General features: G+C 54.3%; 6 protein-coding genes across 6 annotated transcripts; 3 read left to right on the forward strand and 3 right to left on the reverse strand.

Annotated features, from left to right (window-relative positions):
• Positions 1–3249: 3249 nt before the first annotated feature.
• PG986_010871 (uncharacterized protein) lies at positions 3250–6701 on the forward strand (the record flags this gene model as incomplete). The annotated part of the gene is made up of 4 exons (XM_066847093.1): positions 3250–3351; positions 4360–5157; positions 5214–6369; positions 6472–6701. 4 exons carry the CDS (start codon positions 3250–3252, stop codon positions 6699–6701), a joined length of 2286 nt encoding a protein of 761 aa, XP_066696584.1.
• A 1432-nt stretch (positions 6702–8133) lies between these two features.
• Positions 8134–9221, forward strand: PG986_010872 (uncharacterized protein; the record flags this gene model as incomplete). Its single annotated transcript, XM_066847094.1, has 2 exons — positions 8134–8631; positions 8793–9221. The coding sequence occupies 2 exons, from the start codon at positions 8134–8136 to the stop codon at positions 9219–9221; spliced, it is 927 nt and encodes a 308-aa protein (XP_066696585.1).
• A 229-nt stretch (positions 9222–9450) lies between these two features.
• Positions 9451–9980, reverse strand: PG986_010873 (uncharacterized protein; the record flags this gene model as incomplete). Its single annotated transcript, XM_066847095.1, has 2 exons — positions 9451–9585; positions 9651–9980. 2 exons carry the CDS (start codon positions 9978–9980, stop codon positions 9451–9453), a joined length of 465 nt encoding a protein of 154 aa, XP_066696586.1.
• Positions 9981–10399: 419 nt separating this feature from the next.
• On the reverse strand, positions 10400–12823 carry PG986_010874 (choline kinase; the record flags this gene model as incomplete). Its single annotated transcript, XM_066847096.1, has 4 exons — positions 10400–11170; positions 11227–11854; positions 11923–12709; positions 12790–12823. The coding sequence occupies 4 exons, from the start codon at positions 12821–12823 to the stop codon at positions 10400–10402; spliced, it is 2220 nt and encodes a 739-aa protein (XP_066696587.1).
• A 1602-nt stretch (positions 12824–14425) lies between these two features.
• PG986_010875 (uncharacterized protein) lies at positions 14426–15775 on the reverse strand (the record flags this gene model as incomplete). The annotated part of the gene is made up of 2 exons (XM_066847097.1): positions 14426–15464; positions 15522–15775. The coding sequence occupies 2 exons, from the start codon at positions 15773–15775 to the stop codon at positions 14426–14428; spliced, it is 1293 nt and encodes a 430-aa protein (XP_066696588.1).
• Positions 15776–16844: 1069 nt separating this feature from the next.
• Positions 16845–18294, forward strand: PG986_010876 (uncharacterized protein; the record flags this gene model as incomplete). Its single annotated transcript, XM_066847098.1, has 2 exons — positions 16845–17646; positions 17732–18294. The coding sequence occupies 2 exons, from the start codon at positions 16845–16847 to the stop codon at positions 18292–18294; spliced, it is 1365 nt and encodes a 454-aa protein (XP_066696589.1).
• Between the last annotated feature and the right edge of the window lie 7772 nt (positions 18295–26066).

The raw sequence follows: 26066 nt of genomic DNA on the forward strand, positions 1-26066 counted from the left end.
CCACACCTGATAAACGAGTGCCGCGCACTTGGAGCCCATACTTTGCGGGGTGACACTCTGGATTGGATGGGCCTATTGTGCAAGGCAACCCAGGCAGGCCAACCCATCAAGATCCCCTCCGGCAGGGGTGCCAGAGAGCAAATCTCCACCTCAAGCCTACCTCGCAGGCAGGGCTTCCCGTGTTACTTCCAAGGTTCTACTTATGCTTCTAGCTGAAAGTAACGCAACCGGCATTTCAAGATGTTGTGCAATCAACCCCAACACCCTCCTCCTTTGCTCTTGTCTTCTTGAGATTGTGCTTCTCGAAACTCGGATGGACGAGCTAGGCTGCCAGCCACGTGTTCTAGTTCATTTCATATACTTCTGCCTCACTGTACCACTCATCTGGATCTCATGGAGCTTATATCCCCGACGAACCCTGATGTTTTTCGAACATGTTCCAAACGTGCATCTGGAAGGCATCGGGTGACTTAGGTAAGAATCTAATGCGAACATAACATCAAAAGAACTCGGTGGTTCCTCCGTATCGTCGGATCCCCTTTCCGGGCAAGACCTACCTACCTACAGGGACGTGCTAGCGCATATGCAATGCAGTATGCAGTATTTCCAGTAGATATTCAATATTCCTTTTCTTGGCCGTAGTAAGTGCCGCAAAAGATGACAGGCCACAAGATAGGCCTTGGTACAATTTTCCATTCGGCCATTCTCTCCATCCCATCCATGTCGGCCCTTTGCCCACCTGCTGCTTTAGCCATCGCTATCAGTGGGGTGCGCTTTGGCAAGCCGGCAGCTCCTACTCGAAAAGAACACCCGCGCTTGATCTGCCTTGTCAGGTTCATCGCGGGGCCTCACCCCAGAAACCCCAAGGGGAAGAACCATCTGAATGCCAATCTCGTCCGGAGTACATCTGAGCTCTGCAGGCACAAACCTGCTCACGTAGTCTAGGCCATGGTCTTATATCCTGCATTCACTATGCTGCGTGTGGGAGCCGGAGACGGACATGCTTAGCCGTAAAATGGTAGGGAGGGGTCCGCCCCTTACCTACGAACCCGACATGGCGCTGACATGCGGGATTATTAGTTTTCAGACCGGCCTAACTTGATAGGAACGGAACGGTTCAAGTAGCCCATGCCTAGGAAGGGGGATGGGGATGCGCCGTCGTATGTACGAGGGCGCAGCTCTTGGGGTTGCATAGCTTTTGCGTTGGTCTACGATGCTAAGGCGATTGTTAGGTGATCCAGCTGGTTACGTCGAACCGATATCCGGTAGCTCGCAGAACTGGACCCGAATATGGGTTAGTAGTAGCTCGAAAAGGCGACAACAGGTGGTATGTTTTATATGCGTCCCCAGGCAAGGAAAAGAGTCAGGCGCGAATATAGTATATCACGAGACTTGGGCAAATGCAGCGGATTCAAGATCGGTTACCTTGCAAGCCTTGAGTCCGGTTCGATAGATGGAGTAGTCATTGCTTGGCCCAGCAATTGCAACCTCCAGCACAATGGGCCGGATGCCCTGGATGAACAGATGAATAGGTCACGCAGCTGAAAGCTCATGCGCGCGCGTTGGCGGAATCGCAGCGCCGGGCCGTGCCTGCAAATGCAGTTATCGTACTTATGCTGAAGAGATTTTCCTTGTCTCTTAACATCCTGCAAGACAGCTGCGTCGTTATCAAGAGGTATGTATATATGGAGACGGCAGCAGCGAATGAGCCGGGTCTCGCACCTTGCCAGCCAGCTGAGGTATGCAGGCAGCTCAGTCTCACAGTCAATCTGACATGTCAGGGCCCGGACGGTGGCCCAGAGGCTTTCCGACTCATTCGATGCTTTTTCCCCCCTCAGCTCTTATGAACGTTGTCGATCCTGACAAGCTCCCAAAAGCTAATTCGCGTGACAGGTCCTTCGACGCGTCGTGATTGGGCAGAACCTCAAGCTCATCTTCGTGGAGGGACGGGTCGATCCTTTTTTTCTTCCTTCTTTGCGTTTCTTCTGGTCCCATCACAGCAGTCGCGATTTATGATAGGTCCCATGAAATATCCCGTATGGGCCGGAAGATGCCAGATGCCATTCCAGGGTATCCGACTCGTGGGAGTTATTTTGTATTGCCGCCAGACATGAACCGTGGCAATCCGCCTTCACACGATTGGCCAAGATCGATCAACACCGTCCGTTCCTGCTGTTGAACCCCAACCATGTGGGTGAAAAGGAGGAAACCTTGGCACACGTGAAAATCCGTCATTCCGGGCTCCTTACCCCGAATCCCCTTGATTGCTGCCGGGCTGCCAGCATTGATCCTGTCCGTAACCCTAAGGCCTGCCTGCATTATGAGCAGATATTAATTACCATGCGACAGGCCAGAAATAGACGGGTTGCTTGTCATATTGTTCTTCCGAAGAAGGTCTCATCTGATCCTGCATTGGGGATTCGAAATTAGAAGAAGAAGAAGAAGAAGAAAAAGGAAAAGAAAAAGAAGAAGAAAAAGAAAAAGGAAAGGTTTTTATTCGCAGCGGCATTGTTGCCGTCGTCGACCTGGTAAGGGTAATCTTGAAGTTATCGTCAGCTCAAGCAATCTCGACCGAGTTGTTACCGTGAGTAGCACAAAGGCCATTCTGCCCAAGAGCAGCATCACGCTTACCCAAACTGACCACCCCCTAACCTACGTCGGGGTGGACACTCGGGACCGCTCCCCTGGGTCGGTGGGACAGGGTTGAGGAACAAGGTATAACAACGCTAACCAGGAAATGTTTCGTCACCAGAGTGCCAACGCAACAGCTATGATCTAATAACCTCGATTTAGAGGTATATTCTAGCCCAGCCAAGAGGGAAAGAAGCAGGAGTATCCAAGTTTCGCGAATATGACATGACGGTCGCCATGTCGAAAGGTGTCGTCGAGTCTTTCCCAGGTAATGGAGATTACCACAAGCAAATATCAATCCAGCTCCAGACTGTCTGGCTTTGTCTTAGATCTCCCAGTATAAGGCCCTGAGATCGAATGTCTTGCTCGCATACTAATGCTTGCCATGTCAATCGTAATTGGCCGATCAAGTGAGGTCTGGAGAGCAGCAGTGTAGTCGATCAGCATTATCGCCATTACTTACTTACCTAAGTATCATCACTTACACATAGTCCGGCCTCATGTGTCAAACCAAGCCGATGATATAAGTCATAAAGTACAGCATTAGTTGTCCCTACCCATTGCTAGGTAGCAGGCATTGAGTCTCAGCCAGATTGATTAATATGGTGCCATGCAAAGATGCCGTCAAATGTCAACTGTCAAATGGCCAATGGCACCGGCAAGCTGCAGAAACTTGTAGTGGACCGTGCGGCTGCGCTGGCCCAGCTGAGAGGCCGTCGCGTAGTTTCGAGTCCTTCCACTTCTGGCCCCATGTAATGGATCTTATCATCTGTCAATTCTCACGAATGCGCCCAAGCAAAGAGCCATTGGCATATGAGTGTGTTCTCGGGTTCCCGCCTGTCGTCGCTTGGGAAAGATCATCGGCCAGACCAAGTCGCCACTTGTGAGGCCGCCGGCGCAGGTGCTGGCGCTGTCGCTGTTGGGTCGACTCTGGCACCGAGTCGGGCAACAGTGACAGGCGCAGCAGCAGCAAAAGTTGGGTTGGGGTATGATGCCAACAGCCAGTTTGGCACTGCATTCATTCAATCGTTCGGCCATTCATTCATTCAACGTTGATTCGTCCCAACCTGGAGCTATCTACCTGACCTGTGCAGTTTTGCATCGCATCCCGCTTTGATGCTATCATTCAGAAACCGTCTCACCTGTCAATTGGTCCCCCGATTTATTTCAGTTAACTGACCGTTTTGTCTGATTGCTTGCTTGCTTGGTTGGACGCGTCTGGTCTCTTTTCCGCCTACTTCCCTCCACCCCGGCAGCTCTGGTCGCAGTGGTCGGTCGGTCAGCCAGCCAGCCATCGGGTTTACCGCTTAACCTTTGGCCAGCAACCAGCCTCCCGGATTTTATCAACACCAAATCAAGCCAAGACGAGACAGGACCCTGCTGGAGGTACCTCGACCGACGACGGTGCACCCCGAAGATACTTCCTTGCACTCCCGAACATTCCTCTCACCCTTTCCACACCGCCGGCCAGCTTGTTGCAAAAACACGACGACTATCACTTCATCCTCACTTGATCGTGCTCCGCCAAACTGCGCAGCAGCTCAGCCCTCCTGAACTTTGCAGATGCTCGAGTTCATATGAACGCAACAACCAACATACCTACTCCCCTACTCCTCCCCTACTCCCTCCCCTAGGGACACACTAAGCTTTTTTAGCAAGCAGATCAGCTAAGCTTGATCGACCGGCCTTCCCAGTTTTTAGTTATATATTTGTGAGACACGACTCCAGCCGTATCCGAGTCGTCTCATAATCATTATCACCACTTTCCGTGGTGAAGCCGTCATCTTGTCTCCCTCACACACGCCCGGGAGCACCGCAGCCAAGCTGACCGAACCAATCCCCCCATCTTCATTTCACGACCGTCACGACATTCACGAGACTCGACCAACACCAACTCAAATTTACCAGCGCCAGCAGCAGCAGCAGCAGCAGCATCAACCGAGGCTTTCTCACGCTCGGCAAACTAAAACTCCGCCCCCGTCTGTGCCCGAGCAAACCCCAACTCCTTCGCATCATCGCGCATTACGCCGCACTCCTCGCTTTACGGCAACACCAAGTCCCAACCCGCAAGATCCATCGGCGCAGCAACCGTCGAGCACGCGAGTCACCTTAACGCTTGGACCTCAGGGAAAGTTTGTTCTTGCTGATCAACAACAAACGCAATCGGGCCAACCGCAAACGCGTCCAAGACCGCGTCCTGCCAGAAGACAGCTATCCCAAGATCTTAGCAGCGAAGAAGACGAAGACCACGAGCCTTCGCCTCGTGCGCCTTCGCAGTACCATCGCGAAACCACCGATCCTCAAGGTCCCGGCTTGCCTGATCCTCATCCGGCTGTCCGCATATCGAAGCGTACCCATAGTGCTATTCTGTATGCTCTGGAAGAAACATTGCGCGGACCCAAAGAACTGAGCAGCGACTGGGTTGAAGAACTCGCTTCAATGAATGATTTGCTAGGAGGAGGTGGCATTGCCACCACAAATGGCCATGGCGCTTCATCCTCGAGGCCTGTTCCAGCTCGTGCTCCTGTCGGCTCACCGTCTGGCATCAGAGGCCCCCCCGGATGATCATGCAAGAACGACAGGCCCGCGAAGCTGCCCGTAAAGAGGAGCGGGAGCGTCAAGAGCGGGAACACGCCGAGAACGAGGCTCGCATGCTTGAGGAGGCACGGCGTAGAGAGCAAGAGCGCAAAGCTGCTGCTGGCGGTGGTCTAGGCACTGTCCCTGCCGACCCGAATTTGGCACGGAGGCCGACAGGGACCGCTGCTGGTAGCGGTCGCGTGCCAGCCAATACTGGCACGCGCACAGGTGATCTACCCGGTGGTGCTGATGTAGAAACACCGCGGCGCCATCATCGAACTACGTCCAACACGGCTCCGGCGCAAGCTTCAGGCGCACCGCCTGGCGGTGCAACGGCGGGAAGTGCACCGAAATCTCAGCAGGGCTCAGGAGCAGACTCCTTGGCAGCTATAGGAAGAGGTAGAAACTCTTTTCCGCACGCGTTCGAGCGATGGGAGACCCTCTCTGCCCATTGGGAGGGCCTGACCTCATTCTGGATTCGACGACTTCAGCAGAATTCCGAAGAGATCAACCAGGACCCACTTTCGCAGCAATTGTCCCGCCAAGTCACAGATCTTTCGTCAGCTGGTGCCAATCTGTTCCATGCGGTCGTGGAACTTCAACGGCTACGAGCCTCCTCCGAACGCAAGTTTCAACGTTGGTTCTTCGAAACGAGGGCCGAAATGGAGCGGAACCAGGAAGTCACGGCCATGCTCGAAGCAGCACTTGAAGAAGAGCGGCAGACCCGTGCAGAAGCGATACGTGAGGCAACCGAGAATGCACAGGGATCTTCCAAGGTCCAAAAGCAACTCAGCGAGATGCGTAAGGAGTTGCAGATCTCCAAAGAAGAGGCACGCCGCGCGTGGGAAGAGCTTGGCCGGCGGGAACAGGAAGAGCGCGACCGCACTGCATCTCTTCAGCTGGGCCACCCAACCATTGTTGGTGGTGTCCAGGTTGTACCCATGACCCAGGGTGTAAGCCGCCACAACAGCCAGCGTGATCCTCAACAGTACGGCCAGCCTGACCCGAGCGATTACTCGCGAGGCCAAGCATCTCGCCCAGACTATACCCAAGCCCCGGCTGTGCAGCCTGTGGTCACGTCTGCCGGTGGAGCCCCGTATCAACAGCCCCCGGCCGTCCATCACCAGGACAGCTACGGCTCCGAAGGAACATTCAGTGAAGGTAAGTACGACGAGGACGAACCCAACCCAGGGTACGCGCTTTATCGAAACTCCTCCTGTTAGCAATCCTATGTCGAATGAATCAATTCTGACATAAGAGCAGAAGAGTACGAAACTCCGGCAACCCAGCCGGGCGCTCCACAGCCACCTAATTCCGGTGCGCAACAACCTCCATACTCGTCAGCACCCGACTATTCAGGTGCTGGGTTCTCATCGTCCACCTGGGAACAGATGCCTCGGCATCACCATCCTACCCGCCTAAGCGACGTCATCGAGGAAGACGACGAGCGCAGTCGCACCAGTGCAAGCCACAGCCAAGTCAGCCGTGGTTAGCGTGCTTGAATGATCTGGCTTCCAGCACGCTGGCTCGGTTCTCTCTTGATGTCTTGAGTCGAGTCTCTTACGAATAATTTTGCTTTTTTTGGAACGGAGGGGCACGACGGTGGGCGAAGTAATGTTTTATTTGGCGGAACACACAGCTTGCGAGACGTGTTTTGTCTCCATTAATGAGATACCCGGGATTCTGATGTCCCTGGCATGCTGTGGCAATTGCCCATATGGTCTCTTTCCCAGCACAACCTTGTCATCTGAGTAAGGGGCTTGGAGTGCAATGACGCACGAAGACAACAGATGGGCCTGGGCGTGCCTGTGGAAGTCGTGTGGCGGGAGCAAGTTTGCGAAAGAAAAGAAGAAAAGGGATGGGCTCGGATCAGGTCATGGGCAGCATCGGTCGCATTTGCGAGGCATCCGGCATTTTGGTACTTTCTTTTACTTTTTTTCTCCGGCCTTTGTCACGTCTCTTCTCGTCTGTTTTCCTCGGTCTGCATATAATGGCGCTTCCTGAGGCGGCCCTTTACCATGTTCATATTTCTTTCCGGCGAGGGCGAAGAAGACAGAAGAGAAGACGAGTAGACGAAGATAGATTTCTGGCGATATGTTTTTGGCCAGGTCTTTTCCTCTTGACAGTGGAGAAATGGCGTGTGGAGTGGTTGCTATTTCTGATGGTTGTTGATGGGAGCGAAGACGCGAGGATTTAGTGGTTTTTCGTTTCTCTTGTTCTTCTTCTTTGTTTTGGCATGGAGAGAGGAGACACATTGTTGGAGTTTGTATACAGCGGCCATGAAACATTTGCTCCGATGGCGAGATGCTGTTGTACTTGTAGATATACGTCAAGAAGTGTAATGCGGAGGCGAGAAAGGGGAAAGCAGCCCCCTGTTCATTCCTGAGAGTGGCCGTGCTGTGCCGTCTTGTCTCAAAACTACGAAACACATGTGACCGAGTAGGCCTGAGGGCAGTGAAAGCATAGAAAGCATAGAAAGACGCTATTCTTGGAGGACAGAGTGGTCGGGCGGTTCCTGTGATCCCAATTGAACGACTGAATTCATCATGGTCGTATCATCCAGTCGCAACGACGAGTCTGGGTGGCTGAAGCTCTCCCGATTGGCGATTGGCGGGTGGGTGTGGCTGATGTCGCATCCAGCGTAGGAGAGAAAGAGAGAGAGCGTCGCCAAGTACCGTCGTACCAACCAAAACCAATTGCGGCCACTGACTGACCACTGACTAGTAACCTACTAACCTTACTAGATCTGATCGTTGAAAGCTCCCGCCTCCATTCCATCCGCGGAACTTGCCGAGGAGCTTTTTCGTCGGAGACGCAGCCAGCCATCATCAGCCCACACCCGTCGTGCATCATCAGAGAGAGCCAGACTCTCTTGTCGTTTGCAATTGGGTTCGACAACTTGGCCCCTACGAAGCCAAAGCATACATGTCGCTCTCCTTCGCGCCCGCGACCACACCCAAGATGTTGCGCTCCATTGTGCCAAAGTGCCACCAGCAAGCCGCCGCCGCCGCCCGACAATGCACCTCCTCCCGGCGGTTCCTCTCTATGGCCACAGCTCAAACACACTCGTCATGCCGCCCGACGACGACTTCGCCATGCTGCCTCCGCTCCTCCCCCGCATCGACCTATAACAACAACGCCACCCAGCAGCAGCAGCAGCGCCGCTACAAGCACAAGACGGTCGAGGAGGCCAAGAGCCGGTACCGGACCGGCCCGTTCTCGTGGAAGGCCGGCGCGCTCTTCGTCCTCACCGGCGGCGGGCTCGTCTGGTACTTTGAGTTTGAGAAGCAGCGCATGCAGCGCAAGCGCGTCGCCGAGGCCACCAAGGGCGTTGGCCGTCCCAAGGTCGGCGGCGAGTTTGAGCTGACGGACCAGAATGGGAAGCCGTTTGGGAGCGCAGATCTGAAGGGACGATATTCTCTGGTGAGTTCTACGCTTTGCGGGGTTCTTTCATTTATCGACATGTCTTTTGACTCCTTCAATTCCTGCTGGGAGAACCACGGAATGTCTATCTCAGATTTATGGATTGCTATACGAATGGATGTACATGTACTGACGCAAGGAACCCTTTTCTCCCCGCCCAGGTCTACTTCGGCTTCACGCACTGCCCCGACATCTGCCCCGAGGAGCTCGACAAGATGGCGCAGATGTTCGACCTAGTCGAGGCCGAGCGGCCGGGCGCCCTGGTGCCCGTCTTCGTGACGTGCGACCCGCAGCGCGACGACCCGGCGACGCTCAAGACGTACCTGTCCGAGTTCCACCCGAGCTTCGTGGGGCTGACGGGCACCTACGAGCAGATCAAGGACGTCTGCAAGGCCTACCGCGTCTACTTCAGCACCCCGCGCGACGCCAAGCCGGGCGTCGACTACCTCGTCGACCACAGCATCTACTTTTACCTCATGGACCCCGAGGGCGACTTCGTCGAGGCCCTGGGGAGGCAGCACAGCCCCGACGCGGCGGCCAAGGTTATCCTGGACCATGTCAAGGATTGGAGGGGCCGGATCAGGCAGTAAACAAAGCATTGACAAAAATATATACAGCCTGTTGCTCTGAACTGTGGTGGATGCGTAAATATTAGGACAAGGCGGGCACAGGCACACTCTGCTCTGGTATGTAGTATATGCTGTACAGCTTCCAATTGTACCATACAAAAGTGCGAGGAAAGGCAACACTCAAAAGTCGAAACTTGCATTCTGTCCCAACAACAAGCGGTACATCTACCATTTCTTCCGCAATGGTAACTCACGGCTCCTCATCGTCCTTCCTCTCCCGCCTCATCCGCCTCTTCAAAGTATCCCCATAGACACCCCCCGCAAGCCCCGCCACCGCCGCGCCCAACAGCGCAACCCCGTGAAACGCTGGCTTGAACAGCCCGCGCTGCAGGGCCCGCAAGTTGGAAAAGTACCGTGCCGTGCCGTAGACGATGCTGCCCGATCCCATACCCAAGAGCGTCCCCACCAGAAGCTGAGGCTTCTTCTTTTCGCTCTCCTTCTCTGCGTCGTTTTGGTCTCCTCCCCCTTTTGTCCCCGTGCTGCAGAGGTGACGGAGGAAGAAGAAGGTGGTTGTCGTTGTGGATGGGGCCCATGGCGTAACACCACCACCAAATCCTCCAGATCCAGCTGGGAGAATCGCTCGACGGCGATGCCGAGCGCGACGAAGCCGAGGCCCGTCCGCATCCAGGCCAGGAACGTGCGCTCCGAGGCCAGATGGTCGCGGGCCACCGAGCCCGTGTTTTTGTAGACAGGCGTCGCGAGGCGAGACCAGGGCGCCATGGCGCGGTTCGTGTTGCTTGCGACCTTGGGCAAGGTGGCTGGGGTAAAGGGAGACAGGAGACTAGGCGGGAAACACCCTCCTCTTGTTGAGACGGATGAGAACAGTGCTTGTGCGGTGAGTGAATGAATGAATACCTTCCTCATCAGCATAACCTGTTTTCAAGAAGTTGGAGATGATCCGTTCAAACTAGACGATGATACTCTTATCGATAAGGGTTGCCATGAGCGAGGCGTTACTACTATTATTACGGAGCTGATAAGAACTACAGGAGAAGAGAACTGTGTCGAATCACGCGATTATGCATACGCTCTATATTCAAATTGTACAGTGCTATTTCATCATGTACGGACTAGCCAAGTGCTCGTTAACGACGGGATCAGAGTGAAACCCTTGCTTACAATGACGTAGCTAGTTTTGCTCAGTAGCTGACCGTCTTGATCCTGCCCCTCAAGTTTTCAGGGAGGTCTTCCAGCTTGACAATGCCCATCTGGACGCAGTCGCCCCAGAAGAAGTAAGCACGGTCCTGGGCATATCCTAGGTAATCAAACTCGTCTCCGTGTGATTCCTCTTCCTCGGGCGCTGCCGCGGAAGCCGGTGCTGCTCCCTCAACTTCTGTCGCTTGGTCGTCACCCGTGCCTGGTAGGTCAAGACCGGGAATCTTAGCTTGCATAAGACCCCAGGCGACCCATTGAGCGCTGTTCGCAATACGCCAGACTTTGGTCTCCTCCATGAGTGCCTTGATGATCTGCTCATTCTGTTCCTCCTTGCGCTTCTCGTCCTCTCTCCAGCCGCCTGGCGGAACACGAGCGTCGAGCATGAACTCCACGATAGAGCTGGTCGAACCTGGTGTTGTCGTCGTAGTGATTCCTGTGTCTGCAGGGCTGTCCAACGGAAGAAGCCTCGGGGTACCGGCACTGGGATACTGCGGTTGGTGTTCGACATAGGCCTTGAGAAACCGGCGCTGTTCATCGGGCGTCGGGTATCTCTCTACGTTGCAAATATGAGGGGTTTTGGCGTCGTGGTAGTTGTAGGTCCATTCCGTGAAGTGGTTTGCGAATTCGTGACCACGGGTGTTGGGTCCCGCATACTCAAAGTCGATGACGATAAGCTGCTTGTGTTCATTCTGAGGCTGCATCAATGGCGACTGTTCGTCCTCGGGCCGGAGACGAAGGATGTTTCCGTATTGTGTCTGCGCCGGTTAGTATTGTTGTTATTCAAATTCAGGAAAGGTAGGATGGGGCTTACATCGTTGTGAGCGAATACAAGCTGGTCTCGCAAGGTGTTGTGGCTATTATAATGGTTAAAAAGCCATTCACGGTACTTTGCAATTGCTTGCTTGAACGCCGCCCATTCAACGCCGCACACGAAACCCCGTGTTTTCCACGCATCAGCAGGGCCTGGAGTTGAACTACCATCGCCAGCAAGAAGCTCTTGGTCGAGGAAGGTTGCTACTTTCTCGACATGGTCAAGCCATTGGTCCCAGTTCTTCAGCACACTCGGGCCGCCGTCTTTCTCGTCTTCGATCAGGTCTATTCCATCGTGCAGTTCCCTCATTCTCTTCGCAATCTTCTTGGATGTTTCCGGTTCTCGCAAATGTGCCGGCGTCAGCGTGATGGCATTGAAGAATTGCTCAAAGCGCCCATTCTCAAAAATGCCAAGCAGGCGGGGGCCGATCTTCTTCCGGGCGAGACGGCGCAGCATACTAAGCTCGTTCTCCCGGTCGATGATGTTCTCCACTTGCGGTCCGTATACTCGGAGAAGAAGCTTGGCAGGGGGCGTCTTTCCAGGCTCCGTCTTGCTGGCCATGTCCTTTGGCGGACTGACAACATAGACAGCGTTTGTGAGGGCGCCGCTCAAGCGTTCCACCTCAATGCTGTGGCCACTGTCCAGAGGTACTCTTCTCCAGCCCTTGATTCGGAGCGTGTGGGCGATACGAATTACATCGGTTTTGAAGGTTGCCCAAGCTTTACGACCCTTTTCTTCTTTGCGAGAGAGGGGGCATTCTCCTCTTCTGGGGACAAGGCCTTGCCACCCGAGTAGCTCATGGTCTTGGTGTTATCAAGTACGGCATCGCAACTGGGGACCAAGACGTCCCCGTCATGGTATTCCGTGTCAGAGGACTGCGTTCTGTGTAGATGGAAAGTGCGTTTCTTGTGCTTCCGAGGCGTGAGTCGTGGGCTGTGGTGAGGCATATTGTTGATGCCTAAAGCACTCATGCTGTCGTCTATAATCCGCTGGAGTCGATCCAGAGAAACGTCACTAGATTGAGAATCGATGGAGTGCTTTCGTTGGAGCTTGGCACCCTCAGCAGAGGTACTTGCGTCTTCCGCATCCGCGGCTTCCTCGGAGGGTCGCCGGTGCCTGAGGTGGTGGCGGTGGTGTTTCTTCCCCTTGCGTTTCTCCTTCTTCGATCGTTCGCGCTCAAGCCATTCAGCTACTTGACCGATGAGCTTTTCACCATAATGATCAAGGCGATGGCGATAGTGAGAATGGCCCTGAGACTGGTCCGTGTCCGGGTGCTCAAGTGCAGGGGATTGGTTACTTGCGTAACTATTGAGCATTTCTATGCTGCTCTGGCTCAGAAGCGATGTCCTGGAGGAATTGCCGCCAACAATAGGCGGCCGGCCACTCAAGCGTTTGCCAACGCCGGCTGAAAACTGCTTCTTAGGCTGCGTTTCCGGCTGCGTTTCCTCTGGAGCCTCTGGTTCTGGCTCGGCGATTTGAACAGCTACTAGATGTCAGCACATGTGCTCGTGAGAGGCGGCGCGGAAGCAAGTCCAGTCAGTTCTTCCAGCTCTAGAAGCTTACTCGAGATTCCTTGATAACGAGCTCCTTCTTCCATCTTGGGTTGTATCCAGCTCGATGCCAAAGATCCTGCCAAGGCTACACTCTAATTCCTAAACGCTTGTACTAGAATTGCTTCTATCGTTAGGTGGTACAGAGCAACCAGCTGCGTGATTTAGACAGAGAAGCTGGGCCGTGCAAGCGGGGCGATGCAATAAATTTTACATATATATATAGAGGCGCGCAGTACAAGACATGCTCATCTTATGTAGTTTGTTATGCCCGATAAGACGAATTGCCATGACACAGCGGCATGCACTGACACGTCGATAGGCTGTTTCACGCATGCATAAGGATAAGGGAAGGAAAACAGCAGGAGGGCAACCAACCTTTGAGTGATGCAGCTGACGGTTGCTGTCTATCGCTGTCGTCGTCCGGTTTCATCGCAGACCGCAATGGAAGTCCGCCACCCGGCGTGGGGGTGGGAGCAGAAGAGGACATGGCTGCGCGCGAGGGACTCTTCTCAGACCATGAGCAAGTGAACAAGCAAGTCGTTTCGATGAGGAGTCTAGGACTCTGGGAGGTCTCTGGGAGGTCTCTGGGAGGGCTCGGGGCGACCAAGACGTCGTAAGTTTTACGTCGGCGTTGGCGTAGGACGAAGGCGTACGAAAGCAGCAAAGCGCTGGAGTGGCGGGGTGGTTTTTGCTGGTGGGCTATCTATACGTGAGGGGTACTGGTTGGGCGAGGTATGATGATGTCTCGCATACGTAGAGGAATAAGAAAGACCGCAGACGGCACGGGCAGAGCAATCAACCTGCGGTGAATGCAAAGTAGGTAGGTATGTAGTTGAGATATATAGGGTGGGTTACTAGGTTGTAGGTCAGCTGGTGTTGTCCTTTCTGATAAGGATGCCTCTGGAAATCAATAGACGGGCTGATAGACCGAACAGACAGACGGATTATTATTTCCAGGGAGGGTGTTAGGTGTAACCTTCTTTTTGCCCGCATGTACCTAAGTTAATAAGTCCTAACCCAACCTTGAACGAACATGGACGGGGTAAAAAGGCGGGTCTCTTCCCTGCACGCAGCGCTGAGAGGGCGCTTGTGATCAACGTTTAAAAATTCCTCTGCGTTCACCGGTATTTGCTCCTGTTTCTCGCGCTTACAGTCGGTGCCTTTTGAACAGCTGTTGGCTGGCTATCCCGCGGCATGCTGGGTGGTGGAACGCCTACGCAATGCCAACAATATCAAGTGTCAGCAAGACGTGGCTTTTCGATTAGCAGGCAGGTACCTAGGTAGGTATGTAGTAGTAGGCAGGTATATTACTGCAGGCGACATGTGGCGGCCCGCAACCCTGGCACTCGGTGCTATCCCCAGTGACGTAGGGTTATGTGGTCAAGCTAAGCCCGCCCAAGCCTAAAACGGCCCTCGGTCACCACGGTCTAGGCCCGCGTGCATGCGCTACAATATTTGTACAGCCCCTGAGTGCCTGACTCCCCCCTCAAAACCTGGCTTATTGGGCTGGGCCAGAACAGCTCCTGCAGCGCCTGTGTTCTCTGGGAGTACTATTTATTTCTCTAGGAGCCAGAAACCAACTAACGTCAGCCGCTTGGAGCCCATCCGCCCATCGAATCCACGTACTCTCAACCAGTCGCGTTCTACTATCGGTAGCCTTCCTGCTTCAGTGCCCATTCGACTGCTGCTGCCACGTCGTCTACCACCATGGTTGGAGGATGTGCCGGCTCCCCGCGAGCATCCGTATACACACCTGTTCGTACCAGAACCGAGGACCAAGCTGTCCCAAGGGGGCTTGCAAAGTCGTTCGCGCCGCGGATGTCGCTTTCGGGATTATCCCCGATCATGTAGACGCTCCGGAGGGGCTCCAGCTTCTTGACCTCGGTTCCCAGCATCTGCGCTCGATGGTTGGTCAGCACCCTTTCGGCATATTCGTAGGTCTCCTTGTACGGTTTGCCGATTACGGTCCGCTGCAGCTCCATGCCACCCGTAACCTGCTTCCAAATACCGGCAATGGCAGCCTGAAAAGCACCTTGGCCGAACCGAGGAAGGTGGTACTGTGCCGCCCAGACCAAATCCGCATTCGAGAAATAAAGAGTAGGCTGGCCGTCCGTTTGCCAGCCTGCATTGGGTAAATCTGGCTTGCCATTCTTGGGCGAATACGTGCCCAAGACGCCGTTTTGCGACATCAAAAGATCAGAGATGATCTGGATGTCAAGCGCCCAGTCACGAGGGTCGTTGAAGACGAACATGGCGTCGATCTTGGGGTTCAGACTAGGCAAAGGGCGCGCGGTTGCCGCGTAGAGCTCCTTCATCAAGGGCTCGAATGGCCATATGGTAGGATGCGCCATCAGAATGTCCGCCGGGGTAATGACATTCTTGAAACCGTAGGTCTCGGCAATCTTGCGCGATTTAGCGGCATCGGATCCTGTGATGAGAACGTTCTTGTCCTTGAGGCCCTTGGGGCCGTGGACGAGTTCCTGGAAAGGCGTGTGGGACTGGACAAAGTTCTCGGTCGAGAGCTCCACGTTCAGCTTAGAACTCAGGTCTGCGACACGATCCTTCTCGTGCTTTCCGCCGCCGTTCGTCAGTAGGATGAACGGTATCTGGTGCTTCTGCAAGAACCGGAGCGTCTCCGTTGCCCCCGGTATGGGCTTTGCCACATGGAGCAAGACGCCATCGATGCTGCAAAAGGTTAGCTTTCAGTTTGCGCTGTGTTGTCTTTCCTAGGGGAGCACCTACTCGAAGGCGAAAGCAAAGGGAGGTGCCTGAACCGAATCTTTCTGTTTGTAGTTGATACTGTAGTTCCGGCTTGAAGTGCCACACTGACCCAGAGCAGACAAATGGTTATGCCCGAATTGCGAGACACCGGAACTACCCAGCCTGCGAGCGGTCTGGGCTGCGCCAACCGCCTTGCAGCTCGGAACGATGGTGTTGAGCAGGGAGCGGGGCCGGAGCCCGGCGGAGGAGGACGAGCGCAAGAGAGAGGCGCTCATGATGAAACAAAAAACGGATAGAACGGCCGGCGACTATCTTGAGGGGAAACAGTTTGTTTAGGCTGTCATGTTTTGCCCACAATCGTTGGCTTAATCAGCTACAAAGTAATGACCAAGTGAGTGTGCGTGTAAGTAAGTGGTAGGTTAGGACGTTTTATCTTGCCAACTTGCCCAAAAGCCAATTGACGGGGTCAACACTCATCAACTTGAGGAAAGTCCCACCAAATGATGAGCCGGGCCCGTTCGTGGCCATCGGGGCAAGTAAGGTCCGTCATGGATTGGGCATTGGGAGCGGCATCTCCCGTCTCTTCCAGGGACATCACCAGCACCTGTGTCGACGGCCAGGAACATGATATGGTGAAGGAATGCATTCTCTGGCAGTAGAGTCTTGGCTTTTCCTATACGCATAGCTTTGTGCACAGCCGCATTTTCACAAAGCATGCGTGTCCTGCACGGCTGAGACCGGTCTATCTACTTGCATCGGATGACACCTGCCTCTCGAGCAAAATTTCCATTTCACGAGGATTGACCTGGACTTCGGCACAGTACTATTTCAATGTCAATGCCAACCTTATTATGGTCTTGGACGATACGGTGCGTAGAGCAGTAGAAGGCGTATATCTCACACGTATGCTTTGTACGTACCTGGGCTTATCTGGGGACAGCAACGTGAACGATAAGCGATAGTGGCGTAATCGTCCTGTGGCGCTAAGTGGCTAAACAATCTCCAGTGCATCATCTCATTTCAGGAGCCACTGTTGATATCTCATCAAATCCAACGAAATCTCCAGGCCGCCTGCTTTTGTCTTGTTTCAATATCAAAATTTAAGAGCTATCTAATATAATTTATTGCACCAAGTCGTTGCGGTCCCGGCATATCAGCTTCGGGATATGCGCAGTCGCCTTAAACCGTGCGCCCCTTGTTGTTATTGTGAGTTGAGCAAACCAAGGCGGAATATCTAAGTTGATTGGAGCTTGTTGGCTGGGACAGCAGAGGCTTTGTTCTTCGGTTGCTTTGCCAGGACAGAATTGCTGGGTGCTGGGCGGACGGGCATGTGCATGAACAAAGATGGCGGGGCCCGACAGCCTTGAGAGCGAAGGAGATGTGCAGATGGGAGAGGCAGACCCCGGCGCGGGTGGCGGTAGCCTGGGGCATGACGACGGCGAGGCACCTATCCTGAAATCGGTTGAGCAACCAACCAATTTCGGCCATTCAAATTCGGGGTTTGAGGTGAAACCAGATCCAGAGGACGACGTCAATCCACCTTCTTCGTCCCCAACCTCTACCAGGATGGCCAACAAATCTGGACCTAAGAAAAAGGGTACCGCGGCCGCCAAAAAGGTCCCCAAGAAGACGCGAAAGGCAAGAGCCAAAGCCGCAAAGAAGGCGGCCGCTGCCGCGTCTGGCACCGTCCATGAGGAGGAAGACGAGAGCTCGGATGACGAGATCGACAACGGCCCGTATTGCATCTGTCGCGGCCCCGACGACCACCGATGGATGATAAGTTGCGACGCCTGTGAGGAGTGGTATCACGGGGAGTGCATCAACCTCGACAAGGAGCTCGGGGAGAAGCTCATCGAGCGGTTCGTTTGCCCCAGATGCACCGACGGCAAGCTTCATTACACAAAGTACAAGAAGACTTGCTCCCTCGATGGCTGCACTGACCCCGCGCGCCTGTACGGTAAGAAGGACCGTTCTGTCTTCTGCTCCAACGAGCACTGCGATGCCTGGTGGGCCAACATGATCCGTTCTCTACCCAGAAAGGAGGCGTCAATCGAGGCGGCGGAGATGCTTACACAGGAGGACTTCATGGGCCTGCTTGCATCTGCTGCTCACCAGGGCGGATGGAAGTTAGGAGAGAAACCTTTCGGTACGTTTACAGTGCACTCGCCTTGTAGTTCCACGCTGGAGTTACAACGGCATATCATGTTCAACGCTGACTTTTGCTACGATAGGCAACATCGAGGGGTTCTGGGCAAACGGCCTGCCTACGCGTCCTGACGTCCTCAGTGACGAGGAGTTGACCTTCCTCCAGACCTCGGCCGCCGAGCGTCTTGCGCTGGGCAACGAGATCGTCCAGTACAAGAAGATGATGCAGCTCATAGACTGGGCCAACCAGCGCCGGCAAGCCGCCATCGAGCAGGGCAGGTTCACCAAGGACAGCTGCGGCTACGACTACCGCCTCGACGTGGTCTCGGTGCGGCACGCGTTCGCGGCCTGGGTCGAGACGCCCGAGGGGCAGGCCACGTTCACGGCGGGCAATCTCGACACGCCGATCGCGCCCGACGGCGAGGGGGGCGATCCGGCCACGCGCAACATGTGCGAGAAGAAGCGGTGCAAGGCGCACAATGGATGGTATAAGTTACTCATGAGCGCCGTGCGGAACCAGATTAAGGAGACGGCAACGGCGGCGGCGGACAAGCTCGAGGCGGAGGACTCGCTACGACAGGAGGCCGAGTCTCGCTACGAGAGGCGTCAAGTCGAGAACAACTGGGTGGAAGTCATCAGCGAGGACTAAACCACACGCCCCTCGTTGCCGGCCTTCGAGGCCCATCATGATCCCAGGACTGAAGGAGAGGGTCTTGGATCTTTGCACATGGCATCGTTGCATGCGGTTGGTGCTGGGCAGAAGGTTTTCAACATAGTAATGACGTGTAATTGAGCAGCAGCAGGTATTGCTTTGCAATAAGGAGTTGCCTTAGCATCACCAATACGGTGAATTTGTCAGATATAGGGCCAATGAAAATCCTTTGCCAGCAATCATTATTGCATTTGCCGGCTATCTTGACTACTGGCTGCATCTTGCAGTACTCCTATTCGTCAGAAGCGCTAGCTAAGCAAAGGTAGAGCTCAGTACATGCTGCTGCTCGATGGGCTGTGCTGGAATCCATTCGCCGGCACGGAGTCGGAGTCGGAGATCTTGGGAAGGAGACCGGCCGATCAGATCAGGGGCTCGCGCATCCGTCGTCACATTTACGAGCTTTTTTTCTAATCTTGCTCCCTAGTGGCCCTTTTCCTGCTGCTGCTGCACGACTGCAAGATGGTTGCAGCAGTAGCCCCGGCCCTCCTCCAGTCCACCCGGTCCCTCCCCCTTTACTTGCTTCTGTCTAGCTACGAACTAGTATCTGCACGCCGCGCAGCAAGTGATATGTGACACTGATCTCTGGAGGGGAGGTGGGGAGGGGCTCCGGACTCCTCATGGCGATCTTCCCGCGGACGCTAAAGCTGAGAGATTGCTGTCTGATATGATAATCGTGGTATGTTGTCGGGCAAGGCTGGGCTGGGAGGTGGTGGGTATTGGGATTACATATCAACTGACTCACTGACTGATGCTCACCTGAGGAAAACGCATGTACGTGTGTATGTGTGTAGGCATGCAGTTAATATCCAAGTACATCACATATGCGAGACGACGGGGGGGGGGGGAAATCAAAGTCCATACCGTCTATCCCCCCTCCTCCCGGGGACCTTAGCCGGCTGCTCTGTTCAGGTTTCAAAGCACACGCGCAATTGGTATTGGCACAAATCAACCAATATTACCTACAGGTAGGTAGGTGCATCATACATACATACATACATACATACACACATACAAGTAGGGTATCTGGCGTATGCAGGAGTAGGAGAGCAGCAGCAGCAGCATCCAAGGCAACAGGCCATGCAGGCATGACACTGTGACAAGAAGAAGCTTCTCGCGGCGGATCTACTTCCCTTCCAATCGTAGTTGGGCTGACAGTTTTTTCTTTCCCCGGGGCTGACTACAGCAATACCCTCCTCATATCCTGTTTTCCCCTCCCTCTTTCCCTCCAGGCTGTGGACAAGGACCATGATCCTGGATATTACGGTGATCGGGATCTACAATACCTGAGTCGTGGGTTGATCAAGTGATGCATGCCATGATGAACAGCAGGCATCCTACATACTTCTGACCCGGTAGGAGGAGGAGGAGGATGCTGAGAATATGTGGTGCCACTTGGCCCAACCTAACCTCACTTCCTCGACGAGAGAGAGAGAGAGAGGAGGGAGGGAGGGAGGGAGGGAGAGCCGTGGCAGATGCTCGCGCGAACACCATCACATCACTGTGAATGGGCGCATCCGGTTATCCCAAAAGTGTCTCTCCACTTCGGATGCACGAAAGTACTTCCGGAGAGAGCGAGACGGGGGTTTGGTCGGTTCTTTGATCAGGTGGAAGTACATGCTTCGTATGTCAAGATTAAAGAAGGGTATCAGGAGGAGGAGGAGCAGGTAGACCCTTCGTATGGTCTGCGGCCGTACTAGAGATACAGTAATCTAAAATTCCAGATAACATTCTGTCGTCATCGTCCCATCCTTCCATATCATCATATGCCGTACCGTACGGTGAGAGTCCATAGACATATGTGAAGGCTGGGTCCGTCCGTCTCCAGCCACCGGTAAACCAACGTAGGGAGAAAGAAAGAGGGAGAGAGGGGGAGAGAGATTCGACGTTACATTGGCTCCAGTCCGATCGTAAGGCGGATCGAGTCTAAAGGGGGTGTCGTCGGATTTGGGGGTCTCGGCGAACCCAGCGAGCCAGCTGGCTGGGCTGGGCAATCTTCTTCCCTTCGAGCCGTCGTTCAGATTTGTACCAACATCCAATATCCCAATCCCTACTGTAACTGCCCTTGTCTGCTTCTTCGCTATCTTTTCCCCATTATTATATGCTTCAAGTTTGGTTCGGCAGACCCCATACTCGGTGATTAACCGTATCCAAAAGCGCTGCCGATGCCAATATCCCGAAGACCAGGCTCGACTCGAGCCTTCTTGACTCGGCTATCTTCCAGGGGAGGCCGGAGGGGGAGATATGGGGGGAAAGGCAGGGCGGGTTACGTACGACGTTGGTCCATGTCAACCTAGCCCAGCGTCGAACTTAGTAGAGATGGGTAGCTGGTAGAAACTAATAGCTGCATATGGGATCATGAAACAACTGGTTTCGCTGGTCGTTGGACCTAGTCGCCGGTGTGCGAGTCTCCCGCGCCTGGAAGACGAGCAGGGGAGGAGCGTGCACACGGACGCAAAGGCGATCACATTGCTCGCTCCTTTGAGCCAAACCATCCCCATGCGCAATTCAGCACGGATGCCATCCCGCTGACGGGGGCCCCTGCTGGCATCGTGGTAGTAGCTTGCTCCTATCTCATTATACTGACTACTTGCTTGCTTCCTTTCATCTACGCTCTTTCCAGGGTCGACGGGAGGAGGAAATCCTGATTTCCAAACCCCGTGGCCGCGGCCCGCTCGTCTTGTCTCCGCAGCAGTTGGTGTTGATGGGTGTCAAGAATAGACGAGGGATGGGGAAGCCCACGCGGGACCTATTGGGGGGCATCCCATCCCCGATAGTGGCTGCCATGTACAGCGTGTTCTGTCTCATGTGCCGCATACTTACTTGTACGCCGGGCGGGCGCCGGTGAGACCCGGTGAATGGGTGTTTGCGTCCGGATTGGGAACCCGGGCTCTACACTACTACATGATCCTGAGCTGCAAATCAAGGACGTCCTATTTCAGGTAGATGTATGGATGCAGTATGTAGGTCGGTGCGTCCGCCCGCGGCGTGCAGATGGCAGGCAGATCATGAGAATGGGGTTTATTGAAAGTGGTGTGTCCGTCTATTAGTTAGTCGTCTGTCCAAACGGTACGGGATGGGGTAGTAATAGAAAGAGCCCGTAAGATCTTCTCAGCCCTCGGGTTCACAGAAAGTTGCCATCCCTCACCTGTACGGTTGGATGTATGCGGTATATGCTCCGTCCAAACAGAAAAAAGCAGGCAGTTGCAGAAGGAATCACCAAGTGATCCCCTTCCGGGGCTCACCCCGGCCTGTCGTGCCATGCCATCGGCCAATATATACCAGGCGCATGCTGTATCACAGCACCTTCTTCATCAGTGGCTCACTTTTGGCACGAGTTGTTCGGTACTGCTTCGTTGTCACTCGGCAGTTCGCCCAATGCAATTTGCTGTCTGGCTTAGTAGTAGACCGTAGTGGCTCAGTACTCGGCAGTATACTTGCCTATATCATAGCAGCAACGGTAGACTAGTTGCAGTTGAAGAATAATGGGTTTCAAGAATGGCGATCATTGGAAATCCTTACTAGCCGCCTTGTCTGCCCTTTTCTTCTTCTCCGCTGCTTGCGGGGGCCTTCCTGTCTAATTGGAGCAAAGTGTACAGAAGCAGGCAAGCGTTTCGACAAAAGTGTTCAGGTAGCGGACAGCGTGCTCAATCTGGCAACCCCTGCGTGCATGCGCCCATCTCGCTTTACTGCTTACTTCTTTTTTGCCGCCCCCTCCAAGGCTCCTCTCCATCCACGTTGTGGATTCCGGATTCTAGCTCCCTCGCGGCAGCATCGTGGACGCTGCAAGAAAGAGGAGAGTAAGCAAAGAAACTTGATCCCCCCGGGTTGTTCCGTGGTGATCCCGGAGGAAAATGGTCCTGTCGGTGATCGAGCAAAAGGAATCGGTTGGTGGTGGGTGTGCTGCAAGCTACGTACTACGTATGCATCCTTCGAGGGTGATCTGCCAGAACGGTTGACGTGCGCGCACCCCCCCCCCGGCTAGTCCCACGGATAGCTGGGTGGGCGGACTGCGGATGCTGTTCCATGGCGCCGGTGAGATGTTATTGCAGGTGTCAGTCAGTCAGTTATTGATGTCTCGGCCAGCGCCTCATCCATAAACACGTTCGCCCACGAGGGAGCGAGAGGGCGAAAGCGTGAGAAAGGGAAAGAAGTAACTGCATCATCTTTGTCGTATTACGACTAGTCCTATCATATGTCTCGGCAGTGCGCCTCTGAGGGGATCGGCAGCTGGCTGGCTCCCTTTGATTTGTTTTGCTTTGCTCGGGGCACTGGCACCCTCGTTTCCAGAGGGCATCTCGACCCCAGCGTGGCTTCTGACAAAGCCACGTGAATAAAATTGGATGTCGGCGGCCGTTGAGAGTTGATCGGTTGCGGCACGAACTTGTCTGTCTTAGAAAGTCGAGACACGGGATAGGACCCCTGGAGGAGGGTAAAGAGATAAAAGAAAAGAAAAAGAAAAAGGCTTGAACGGCTAGTTGCCGAAGTCCATGCCTGTTTTAGGAAATGTGCTCGTAGTGGCTTTTTTTTTACTCGTGGCCGTCATATTTGCTTTTTTCTCTCTCTACGGTTACTGAAGCATGTGCATGTATGTACCTATTATTTGCTTGTCCTGCGTGGTGCATAGGGGCCCTATAGCGCACAGCCCATGCGAATAATTGCCGGGAGGGAGTGACAGACGAGACACCCCACGAGAAGTCACCGTGACAGGTAAGCGAGGGCTTTCTGCCAGAAGAAATAGGAATTGAAGGGCTGGGCTGAGGGGACAGGCGTGCGTGTTCAGTGGATGATGATCGTGTCAAGGTTGTATTCCGGGGTGTGCTCAGCTCGCCATCTTGCCCGCGCCGGTTCTGTCTGCTGCAGCCGCCGTCAGGGGACGTGTTAATCTCGGGAAAGCCATGACGAGGGGTGAGGGGGAGGGAAGCAGGAGCAAAGAAGCAGCATTGATGTTCCGCCTTCCCTGAAGCGCATCAAGGCCGGATCAGGAAGGTATAGCTTGCAGAGTCGCACTGGATGGCGTACCTTTTGTTCGGGTCCTGCTCCCCGGCCTGTCCCCCCGTCCTGCCCAGTCCCATTACCGTGGACCGCAACAGACGCAGGAGAGGAGCTGCGTGCGCGTGCGTGCAGTGGTCTCCATCTTTCCACACACAGCGCGTGCCCAGAACAGTATAGGTCTCCGAGAGTGAAGGACGGAGACCAATCATCATGATCGACAGCCTGGAGGGCCGTCTTGAGCAGCAGAGCAAGCTGCAAGCCAGAGGTGGGAACATTTCATCTGCAGGTGAGACGACGGATGGCAGGCAGCTTCAGGGAAGAGAGGCAAGACTGCGCTCCTTGACCTATCATCCGATGAATCCCAGGATAAACTTTGTGGGCTGGGGGCGTCTGCTTGCACGCCTGCCGACGAATGGGGTTATGTCTATATCGAGACTGGCTGGCTGGCCATGGATTTATTAATCAACCAGCCTTGGCTACATGAGAGAGGAGCTGCATCGATGGTCACGCATTGTATTGCCCGGTGCCATCTGGAAGCAGGCGAAGAGAAGTTGCAGGCAGATCTTGCTTACACCACGCTTATAAACCGCCGAAGATCGACAGATCATGGCATAAGCGAGGCCATATGTATGTTCGGTCGTGGAAACGGAACCACTGGCAATCCTCTTTTGAATAAGCAAAAGGGTGTGGGAAGCGTTTGTATCGCCCAAAAGGAAGACTGTTGATGTCACAAGAGCAGCAGCCAGCAGCCGGCCAGAGACCAAAAGACCCGCGGCAGAAAGGGATGCAACTCTGGATCGAACAAATAACCGATTGGGGACGCGCTAGCTACCAACAAGCAAGTCAACCAAATTTCACGAGATATTTCGCTCAACTTTGCTGGAGACTCATGACTCGTGGGGCGGGGAAGAGAAAAAGGGAGCGGCTTTTCATTTGCAGGCCTCGGATCCAGGGCTTTGGACGCATCGAGGATCATTACATATTGTAGGCTGGCAGGTAGGGGGCAAGGGGGGTCGACAAGGGGGGCCCAAGACACGTCGTTCCACACAGGCCCATACCCATGCCGAGATCATGGAGCACCTTCAGGGCCGAATGTGCGTATGCAGTGGGCATGTACCACATCCGGATGAGAAAAAAACATGTTGATCTTGATATCATATGGCCAGAATAGTCCCGTCGGTGGAAGCCCGACGCGGAAAAGCTTGTCATGGCAGAAGACAGGCCAGCGGGCATGACGTCTGATATCAGGCCTTTCCATTCTTCTTGTGCCGCGGGAGGCAGACAGGCAGAAGACAGTCATCACGCTGCACAGGAGAGCGCAGCGGTATCGAGCCTCCCTGTATATGTTCGTGCCGTGGATATGTTGGTAGTGGACCGACGACAAGGGGTGCCACCGACCCAACCGTGGTCTTGCCTTGTAGAAGTATGTGTGCACATACGTGCATACGTCTACGTCTGCTTGGGGCTGCTAATGCAAGCGACTCCGGCTTTTTCTCTGATAGCAAATAACGAGCTCGTTAGCGCAAGGAAGCGCAAGGAAACGCAAGGAAACGGAAACGGAAACGGGGGAAATATTGCTTCTCGGATGCGCGGCGCTCGGTATTCAAGGGATGCTGATGCGACGTAGCAGGAGAGCTTTTGACAGGACAGAACCCTACCACATCGCTATTGTACGTTGCGCGAGATTGGACAGACAGGCCCAGACAATAAACGTAGACCCATTCATCTCTCCTTGGGGGTGAAGGGGGGGTTTCCTTCCTCACTTTAATGTACTGGTGATTGGATTGGGTTTGGTATGCTGAGAGGGGAGGGGGGGCCTGTCTATATTATCGTATAATATAGACCAGCATTGGGCGATCAAGGAATATCCTTTCTTTTCACGGCCCCCAGCGACGAACCCACAGTCGCTGTTCTTCTAGGTCAACGGTATTCGTCAACGGTAGTCGGCCAACGGTGTTTTGACCGGCTTGGTAATTCCGGATCTCAGGCCATCATGTAGCACTCTTTTTGCTGCGCTGCAGGTACGTACTCATTACGACGGACCATGAGAAGTTTCTGCGAGGCGACCTGTGCCATTATCAACGGTGTGTCTCCCTCCTCGATGGCTTGTGACCAGTGACTACAGCACCATTGGGAAACACAGCATGGAAGATTGAAGGGTAGGTTGCACGTAGCCTGTCTCGCAGTTGTATTTCTCCGAATATTTAGCATAGCCCCCGTAGGCAAAGCTGCAGTGGTGCTTTTGCGCCATCGAAAGAAAAAGGCCACGACAAAGCGAGAGAACGGAGAAGCGAGGCAGTGTTCGGGAGACAGATCGTATGCTTACCCGATCCTCGTACGATGCCAAGCCGTGGCCGGGTAATAAAGAATCAGAAAAACACGGCTTTGGGGGCAGGGACTGACGGGCCCGACTCCCCGGTAGAATGTTAACTGGCTGTATATTGAACATCACATGCGCAGTGCATCGGCTTCCAAATGGCTACACATTCGTCTAGTCGCAGCCGGATGGCTTGGTCGTAGATCTGGCTGGAGTAGCCTCATCAGACCACAATGACGGTTGAGGCACCCGCCCCCAAATGGTGGCATGGCGCGCCTGCAGGAAAATGGCAGACAGCCATGGGGGGAGTCAGTTCTTACCGGTTGGTAGGTGATACGGCAATCAATTGGTTCGGCGGTTGGCGGTGACACCCTGTCTATCTTTTATGTTCGCCCTTCAA

The sequence above is a fragment of the Apiospora aurea genome (genome assembly GCF_038362705.1).
Source record: "Apiospora aurea strain CBS 24483 chromosome Unknown utg000007l_segment0_segment0, whole genome shotgun sequence".
Classification (NCBI taxonomy): Eukaryota; Fungi; Ascomycota; class Sordariomycetes; order Amphisphaeriales; family Apiosporaceae; genus Apiospora; species Apiospora aurea.